Here is a 10,000-nt window from a genome sequence, read left to right as displayed (position 1 = left end):
TTATCAAACAGTTGCTTTCTAAATGATGTTCGATAGCATCTCTGATAGTTTTCATCATTTTTCGTACGATTGAAGTCAAGCTTATAGGCCTGTAGTTATTTGGTTTCTTTTTGTCACCCTTTTAGAATGTGGGAGTAACGTTAGCTAGCTTCCATTCTATTAGGACATCTCCGGGTACGATGGATTTCTTGAAAATAATTTCTAATAGCACAACAATCTCATTTTTCATTTCCTTTAAGATCCTGAGTGCCAACCCTCAGGTCTTTGTGTTTTATTAATTTTGAGTTTTTCTATACACCTTTTATTTTTTATTTATTTATCCATTTATTTATTTATGTATTTATTTATTTATTTATTTGTTTATTTATTTTTATTTATTTATTTGTTCACTTTATTTATTTACTTATTTATTTATTTATTTACTTATTTATTTATGTACTTATCTATTTACTTATTAATTAATTTATTTATCTATTTATTTATTTTTTGTTTATTTGTGATATTTTTCGTACTGAGTAAGTTTACACTAGACTTTTCACAGGTTTCAGTTTGAGGTTCACTTTGAGGTGTTTCGTTTACGAATACTGAGCTAAGATAGTTGTTTAAAAGATCACATATACCTTCATTTGAATATTCAAGTTGACCGTCAGCAGATAATAGTGGGCCAATGTGATTCGTAGTAACTTTTTTTTTATTTCTAATGTAACTATAGAATTCTTTGGGATTCTCTGGATTTATCAGCGATATTCATTTCATACTGCCTTCTTCGTTTGTTATTGTCTTTTTTAAATCTCTCTGTATTAATACATAACTTTGATAGTCATTAGGTGCACCCGAGCACTTGCATTTCTTATAAGCCATTTTGGGCGAGCCTGATTTGGGGGGCGTCTGTCCTTAAATGGGATGTAAGTATGAATCATCTTGGTAAGCGTATTTTGAAACATTTCCCACACCTGATCTACAGGTATTTCGCTTAATTTTGCCTCCCAATCTGTAAGCCGAAGCTCCTGACGTAGTCCTATGAACTGAGTTTTACTGAAATCGGGTATTTTAGAAACTCAAGTATCTATTCTAAAAAGTTTTAGCAGTTTGAATCTAAGTTGTGATCGCTATTTGCAATAGTTTCACCGACTTCTACATCGGTTATCATGCTTTCGCGGCTAGTGATCTATAAATCGAGTACGTTTCTATGTCTGGTGGGTTCGTTTATATGCTGAACTAAGTAATTGTCACCGAGAAAATCTATCAAGCGAGTATCTATATGGCCATGTTCTATGGTCATCCAATCAATGTCAGTAAAATTGAAATCACCCATTATCAATAAGTCCTGGTTGCAAACATTAGACTGTTCTTGAAACAACAGTTTGTCGTCTGCTAATGATAATGTCTTTGGTCTATATATCACACCTACATTCATTTTTTCTCCATTTGTTTGTGTTAATTCTACCTAGAAAATATCATATGCATCCTGTTTTACTTTCTCTTCAACTCAGGCATGGACGTACAACACCTTTCATGAAACTGTTTAAATTCCGCAATATTAAATTCAGCTTCAAACTCTCCACCATTTAACCATGCCTTGGTTATTTCTATCATATCGAGATTTTCTCTTTTGACATACGCCTGTATTTTTTGGAATTTGTTCCGAATACTACAAACATTAAAGTGCATGGTTTTAAGAAACTCGTGATTTTTTTTTTCTTTTTTTTTTACATGTTTTGAGTTTCAGCATCATGCCTCACATTATATTTTTTTTTCTATATTAGCACCTTGCTCTATATCAATATTTGGTCCTTCATTGACATTCAATGCCTCATGGACATTTGCCCAATCACGGACATCTAGACGCTCACGATCATCACATCTCTTATGCACATCGTGCCCCCCTACATCACCGCGTTCCACACCGGCCTCCGCGTCGGTCATTGACATTCTGCCCGGCATCCCTTCTAAAATGATATTCTGTTATCCACTGACATTACATCCTACCGTGATATTTTGTCCTCCACTATCATTACATCCCATCGTGACATTTTGTCCTCCACTATCATTAAATCCCATTGTGATATTTTGTCTTCTACTATCATTACATCCTATCATATTTTGTCCTCCACTATCATTACATCCAATCATGATATTTTGTCCTTTGTCATTACATCCTAATGTAATATTTTGTCCTACACTGACATATTGCTCTACATTATTGCTATACCCTACTCTGTTTTCCCCAGTACACTCTATTTCCCCTTTCCTTCGAGTTTCTACTCCAAAATAGGAACTAGTTCATTACAAACTCCCACAATAAGGTTGTAATAACATCTTTGCCTCTACGTGTAAGTTGGGTCCCATCAGAAGCGTAAAGGTCATGACGCCAGGAAAAGAGACACCAAGGCCCAAGAAAGTAGTATCCCAGTTGCGTGCACAATCGTTATATCCTCTCATTGATCCCTATGGCTCTGCTGTTCCAAAACGAGCCTGTGTAGATCCTCGAAAGGATCCCAGAGACTACGTCACGGCTCCCAAGTTCCTCTGATCTCACCCTACCCACATCGTTACTTCCCGTATGAACAATCGTAACTGTGTTCGTCCGCCTTTGCTCCCTAATTGTCTGGGTACAATCGGCAATCCCACTGCCCGGTTGACATACACGCTTGCAACGTTGTTTAGTCTTCCGCTGCAGGATGTCGTCATAGCCTCGCACCATGGAATCCCCCCTCACCAAGAACTCCTGATTTTCAACCACCTCATCTTCCAGCAGAGCAAAACGATTGGCTAGAGCCAGCGGTTGCTCCGTAGGGCACCCGCTTACCGAATGCGGTCTCGAGAAACTGGACCCCACGGAGCGCCACTCGCTCACGGCAGTAGCAGAAGTGGAATGTTCTTTGGGTTGTGGGGAGGATTCAATCTTCTCACAGAGCGCACTCTTGAGAAGAGGAATTTCCTCCTCACACATCGTGAGACGGTCTTCCAGGTTCACACATGCCTTCACAAGCCATTTCGCTTCTCCTTCAGCAATACAAATGGTAAAGAGAAAATATGAATCGACAAAAGGAACAAATGCGGTCACTAAATAAACTAAATACACGAAGCTTACTCTGCTTACCTTATACTATTACTCCTACCTTTGGAGTACAGTAACAGACTACTGTTTTTATTTCAAATTGATAGAACACTACTCTTTATCTTATACCTGTAAATGTATAGCGCTATATGTATACGATTACAAAAACACAACATAATCACTTGCCACTATTCGGATATATAAAATTCACAGGTATTTGCTAGCTGGTGTCTCATCATGCCTAACTACACTGTGATTTTCACTTCTGTTCTTAATTTTTTCAAACCATTCTCGACTTGCTTTAAATAAAAATCATCAGTACTTGTACCAGGGCTTTTCTTTAATAGATCATCGTAAACTTCTAACGCTTTCTCACATATAAATGCCTCAGAGATACTATCACCTAACTGTTTCTCATTTATATAAACAAGCAACAACTTTTGCACTTCCTCAAGTATTTGAGGTCTTTGTTTACTAATGACGGTCGCTCCTTTTACAATACCAGCCGACTTTATCACTTCTTTATTCTTGATAATAGCGCAAATTGTAAACTTTGCCATACCGTACTGCACAGCAAGATCAGATACACGAACGCTATTTTCGTGTTTTGCGATGATTTCTTTCTTCACTTCGATTGTTTTTCTCACAATTTTTCTTTTCCCATTGACCAGTGTCACTTTTTGCTTTCTTTGGAGCCATGACTGAGGGCTAGTATAGGAAAGATAAATGCTGAATGCAATCAAATTTGATAGCGAAAAGACAGCGGAACTGTTCAGCTCAGCGGTCAACAGAGAACTGTTTACGTTTTATCAACGATCACGTGTCACCTTGCTGTGGATGTGCTGTGTCTTGCGACACTGCTTCTAACCCAGGGCGGTGGGATAGGAGGAAAACTGGTAAGAGCAGTCAGGAGTTTTTATGAGAGTAGTAGGGCTTGTGTTAGGATTAGAAATGGAGAGAGTGAATGGTTTGAGGTAAAAGTGGTGTGGGGCATCCTCTGGATAAGGATAGGCCGTATGCAGTGATTCCTTGGTTTATTGTAAAGAAATCAAATGATTGGGCGTATAGAGAACAAGGGCTTCCCTCTACAGCGCACGTGTACCGACTAACCGAAGCACGCGCAGGTGCAGAGCATACAGACTCGCCATGGAGTATAAACAGATGCATGGAGTAATGCAAATGGAAACACTGCGCGTACATATCTACAGTAATGGAAATATACTATCCTACATCTCCCTCCCCCCTTAACGCTCAAAGCACTAGGTGTCTTGAGCGTGACGTTTGTCTCTAAGGCGTGCTGACCGACGGCGCAGGTCAGGAGTTGGAGGCTGTACTCCCGATTGGGTGGCCTCCATGGGCGTCCTGTCCACGGGCGGGGACGGGGATGGGCGAAGGAAACGACGGTTTCTCCACCAGGTCCGACCACTGGGCAACCTGATCAAGTAGTCCCTGGACCTTCCAACGTCCATGATGGTGCCAACCTTGTCCCATCGCTTTGTAGTCGGGTCCTGGATACGGACTACATCGCCGCGCTGGAGTGATGGGAGTGGTCGGGCGTGGGCGTCGTAACGGGCCGTATCGTCGCGCAGGCGAGCCGCAGCTCGACGATCACAACTCTCGTCTCTGGCCTGCCACTGTTTCTGAAAGGCCTTGGCGTGCGCTGGGACGCAGGAGCGAAGAGGGTGACTGTAAAGAGTCTGCGCCGGAGATCGACCGGTGTGGTTCGGGGTGTTGCGAAGCTCGAGAAGACCCCTGTCGAACGCCTCACAGTCCAAGTTGCCAGATGGAGCCACCTTCTGAATAAGGTACTTAACCGTCTTCACGGCCGACTCTGCGTGTCCGTTCGACTGAGGATAATGGGGCGTTGACATGTCATGGCGAACTCCCCAACGCTCGAGGAAAGCGGCGAATTCGCTGCTGGCGAACTGCGGGCCGCCGTCCGTACGCAAGCGAACTGGGACACCGAGGTTGCGAAATAGCTGCCTGAAGTGACGAGTGGTCGCTGAAGTGGTCGTGTTGGAGCCGCATGATACCACGACGGGCCAGCCAGATAGGCGGTCAGCGAACACGAGGGAGGACTTCCCTGCGCTGGAGAAGAAGTCGGCTGACACTGACTAGAATGGCCTGGTAGGGTGGGCATCACAGCAGTAGGGCTCTTGTTGCTGGCTTGGTTGCAGAAATTGACACGGCTCACAAGCACGGACCGTGTTCACGATGTCTGCGGCGATGCCGGGCCAGTACACCGCTTGACGGGCACGACGTTTCGTAGCCTCGGCTCCACGATGGCTATCATGCAAGCGGGCCAGGACTTGACGGCGAAGAGCGGCCGGGACGACTACTCTGGCTCCGTACAGAACGAGGTCCTCCTCGCAATACAGGTCCTCTCGCACCTTCCAGTACGGGCGCAGAGTGTTAGGCAGGGCGTAGCGGTCGCTAGGGAATCCCTGTCTGACGCACTGAAGAAGTTCGATGTATGCAGGGTCGTCCCTGGCTGCACGCCTGAGTTCCTCCATCGCTGGGTCGCAGTCCGTGGGGTGGTGGCCAGGGACTCGACTGCTCGCAATGTGACGATGCTCCTGACAGAAAAGTTGGTCTCGCGGTCTAGAGCATCGTCGTCGACAGTCGGCTGCACTGGGAAACGTGATAGGGCATCCGGGATGCACAACTCCTTCCCAGGGCGCCACGTTGCCGTGAAGGTGAAAGCTGCAATTTTCTCCTTCAGGCGCTGTAGACGGGGGTTATCGTTGGCATCTAGCGTGTAGCTATTGAGGATCGGGACTAGTGGGCGATGGTCCGTCACGAGGCTGAAATGCTGGAGACCAGTGAGGTAAAACTTGCATTTCCTCATTGCCCAGACTACTGCCAGCAACTCGAGATCGATTGTGGCGTAGCGTGTCTCCGTATCCGTCAAAAAGCGTGAGCCACACTGGACGAGACGGTACTGTCCTTCCCCGTGGTCTTGGAGGAGGGCGTATCCTAGGCCGTACAAGCGCGAAGCATCTGTTTGGAGTACGGTCGAGAGGGAAGGATCGAAGGCCGCAAGCACCGGTGGACTGGACAAGGCCCTCTTGACGCGTTCAAAAGCCTGGTCGTGGTCAGGGGTCCACACGAACGATCTCTTGGGGCTCATCAGTGGGCGAAGCGGGGCACCAGCTGAGGCTACGTCAGGCGAGAAGTCAGCTAACTGATTCACAAGACCCATGAAGGACCGCAGGTCTGTGATGTTAGCCGGCTTGACGAAGTCTATGATGGCACGAATCTTGCCTTGGTCTGCTGCTATACCGTCATGAGAGAGCCGATAGCCGCAGAAGGAAACCGTGTCCGCTGCGAGTACGAACTTATCGGCGTTCAAGGTGATGCCATGTTTCCTGCATCTAGCCAGGACGTCGTCGACACGGCGGAGGTGGGAAAGGTAGTCTTCGTCGAATAGAAGAAGGTCGTCCACTACCTTTACGCAATGCATAACTCCCTGGAGCGCCAGGTCGCCTCGTAGACAGAAGGCGTCCCCCGTGGCTGCGAAACCCATGGGGCCACGGAGGTAGCAGAAGCGTATGGAGTGATGAAAGTGGTGAGCCGCTGATCTTCCTCGGCCAGAGGGATCTACCAGTATCCACACAAGGCGTCAATCGTGGTGAAGTATTTGGCCTGTGGGTCGACGCTCCTGGTGGCTGCAAAAGGTGTCGGTGACGGATAGGCAGGGCGGGAAACCTGGCTGTTAAGCTTGGAGAGGTCAGTGGTGATGCGTATACCTCCTCCTGGCTTCTCGACGACAACCATGGGGTGGCACCAAGGAGACAGATCCTCGCCAGCTGGGGCGATAATACCTTGTGCCACCATGGATTCCAATTCAGCTCGCACCTGGTCCTGGTATGCTCGAGGGATCAATCGGGGTGTGTGGATCGCGAAGGGCTGCACGTTCTCCCTGAGGTGAATGCGCATAGGTGGTCCGGACATAGGTTGCAGAGGTGCCTTGTGCAAATCGGCCTTCTTAACCAGAACGTCTGTATATTCCCGGAGAAAGTACTTCCTGGCCTCTGACGGCGAGGTGTCGGCACGCAACGCGAATGGCGACGACGGTGCTGGAGGTGGGACAGCTGTGACAGCTGGTTGCACGTGACACTGTGCAGTGGCCACAAGCCCGGCACTCGTCGACTCCCTAATCGCTCCGAGGGTGCTACCGTCGTATGAAATCTGCTGTGGGAAGTCCTTCGGGATAAGTCCTGGAGCCCTGCAATGCTTCCACGAGAGCAATGGAATGGTCAGGGCACCTTGGACATCGATCCACCCCGAGCATGTCAAACTGCCGTAGGTGAGCTCCGCCTGCAAAGAACCCAATCCGGCAGGCATCTTGGACCCGTCGGCGTTGTAGTACTCCAGAGAAGGGGGCGGTTGCAAGTCGTTCCTTGTGATGCCCAGTTGCTGAAGATGTTGAGGGCCCATCACCGTAGAATCGGCCCCTGTATCCGGAATCATGTCAATACAACCTGACCTTCCACCGCACGTAACGACGACTGAGATGGTAGGCGAAGGCGAAGGTTTGTGCCGGGTAGTGGACTGTATGCTACGCACACCACTAGCTGGCCGTGTACAAGTGCTGGGGTCTGGTGGCGGTGAATGCGTCCTCACTACGTGGATGGTCGAACGACCGTCGTTCCTGGTCTTCGGGGGCTTGGACTTCGAATGACGCTCTGTCTTGAGTTTAGAAGACCTGCAGAGTTTGTCGAAGTGCCCGTACCGACTGCAAGCCTTGCACTACGTAGACTTGGCTGGACAAGCACTCGTGTGTGACCAGTGCCCTTTATCACCGCATCCATGGCAAACTGCCTCCGAAGCAGGGCAGCCTTTATGGTCATGCTACTGACGACCACAATTGCTGCAAGGAGATAGCAGTGGGGGTGCAGTGGAACGTGCGCCTGCCTTGGCCTTATGGTCCGTCTTCTTGCCTTTCCTGTATTGAGAGACTGCATGGACTGTGGGAGGAGCACGTAGAGCGGAGGCTGTCGTCCTGGTAGCCTCGTATGAGCGGCATAGGGTCACGACGTCAGTGAGTGTCGATGCAGCGTCGAGTGCGACGATCTTCTGTGCCAATTCCTCAGCCAAGCCTCTATGCAGGTTGTGTTATTGGCTTTGCAGACGTCTACCTCTTCCGAGAGGTCTTTGAGCCGCACGAAGAAGTCTGCAAACGATTCACCGGCAGCCTGTTTGCATGAAGTAAATGCCCGTCGTCGAAGCGCTTCGTTGCTTGACTCCTTGAAGTGCTTCTGAAGGGCGTCGAGCACGTCTGCCACAGACGAAGTGGAGCCTGGAGGTATTTGCAGTGTATGCTCCAATACTCGCTGATTTTCCTGAGATATGCACATGCACAGCTGTATCAGCTGTTTAGAGTGGGATAGACTCGTTAAATCCACCATAGTCGCGTAATTATCCCACTTTCGCCTCCATTCCCTAAATGATCGGAATGTAACGTCCGAAAGGAGAGGGGGTGGCAGCTGTGCAGCTGCCTTCGGAGCAGTTGGGGTTGTGGGTTGACGTGAAGGGTCGTTCCCAGAAGGGATTGGTTGGTTCCGCTGGTCCGAGTTATGGGGTAGCAGCCTCGTAAGGAGGTCTTCGAAGCGAGTTGCATCTTCCTGTCTCTGAAGATCCCTTTCAGCTCGAGCTTCCGCTTCCCTAGCTGTGAACCATTCTAATAAGGTTCGCATGTCCATTGAAGATGTAGAGGGCGAGTGCTCTTCCTCGTCAAACGAAGCTGCAGAAGAGGGCTTCGGATTATCACCGTGGGGCATAATGAAATATGCCGTGCGCGACCAAGCACTTACTAGTTACGAGTACGTATGGGTATACTGCGTGTAGCAAACGCGGGCGAGTGTGCTGTGTGCGAGGTAGGCTGCATGGAGTAGTGTCTCACGAGACTCCGAGGAAAATGGAGGATATCGCTGCGCGCTCAATGCGTGGGGATAAGCACAACGCTTGCCACAAACGTAGAATGACATTCGCACGTAACACTTCACTATGACACTAACACTGCACAACACTGATGATTGGGCGTGTAGAGAACAAGGGCTTCCCTCTACAACGCACGTGTACCGACTAACCGAAGCACGCGCAGGTGCAGAGCATACAGACTCGCCATGGAGTATAAACAGATGCATGGAGTAATGCGAATGGAAACACTGCGCGTACATATCTACAGTAATAGAAATATACTATCCTACAAGTGGGACTTCGTCAGGGATGTGTTATGTCGCCCTGGCTGTTCAATCTTTACATGGATGGGGTGTTGCGAGAGGTGAATGCAAGGGTAGTGGGTCAGGGGTTGGAGATGATTAAATAAAATGGAGAAAAGTGGGAGGTGAGCCAGCTGTTGTTTGCTGACGACACTGCGCTTGTAGCAGGATCAGAGGAAGATAGTGACAGAGTTTGAGAAGGTGTGTGAGAGAAGGAAGCTGAAGATAAATGTGGTCAAAAGTAAGGTGATGAGATGTACAAAGGGAGAGAGCGACAGTAGGCTGGAAGTGAGCATTAAGGGTGAGAGACTGGAGTAAGTGGATAGTTTTAATTACTTGGGTACGAATGTGACAGGAAAGGGTGGAGTAGAGGTGGAGGTAGAATGTAGATTGAGAGAAGCGAGTATATGCCTTGGTGGATTAAAAAGTGTAATGAGAAATAGACATCTGTGAATGGATGCTAAGAGGAGGTTATATGAAGGAGTGATTGTGCCAACAGCAATGTACGGGGCAGAAACATGGAACATGAGAGAGGAAGAGAGAAAGAGTTTGAATGTGTTTGAGATGAAATATCTGAGAAGTATCATAGGGGTTACTAGGCTGGATAGAGTGAGAAATGAGGAGGTGAGGAGGAAAACAGGGGTGGAAAGGGAGTTAGGAGATAGGGTTGATGAAAGAGTATTGGGATGGTTTGGACACATGGAAAGAATGAATA

The 10,000-nt window shown here is 47.9% G+C and overlaps 1 protein-coding gene across 1 annotated transcript; it reads right to left on the bottom strand.

The window, feature by feature from the left end:
• Positions 1–4,320: 4,320 nt before the first annotated feature.
• Positions 4,321–6,587, bottom strand: LOC143022463 (uncharacterized). Its single transcript, XM_076180684.1, has 2 exons — positions 5,452–6,587; positions 4,321–5,149 (listed from the first exon to the last, which is right to left on the bottom strand). Exons 1-2 carry the CDS (start codon positions 6,585–6,587, stop codon positions 4,321–4,323), a joined length of 1,965 nt encoding a protein of 654 aa, XP_076036799.1.
• Between the last annotated feature and the right edge of the window lie 3,413 nt (positions 6,588–10,000).

This window comes from Oratosquilla oratoria, unplaced genomic scaffold, assembly GCF_046742065.1.
Source record: "Oratosquilla oratoria isolate Oo_2021 unplaced genomic scaffold, ASM4674206v1 SCAFFOLD100, whole genome shotgun sequence".
Lineage (NCBI taxonomy): Eukaryota > Metazoa > Arthropoda > Malacostraca > Stomatopoda > Squillidae > Oratosquilla > Oratosquilla oratoria.
Note: the sequence above shows the minus strand (reverse complement) of the source record. Positions and strands in the feature narration are given on the sequence as shown.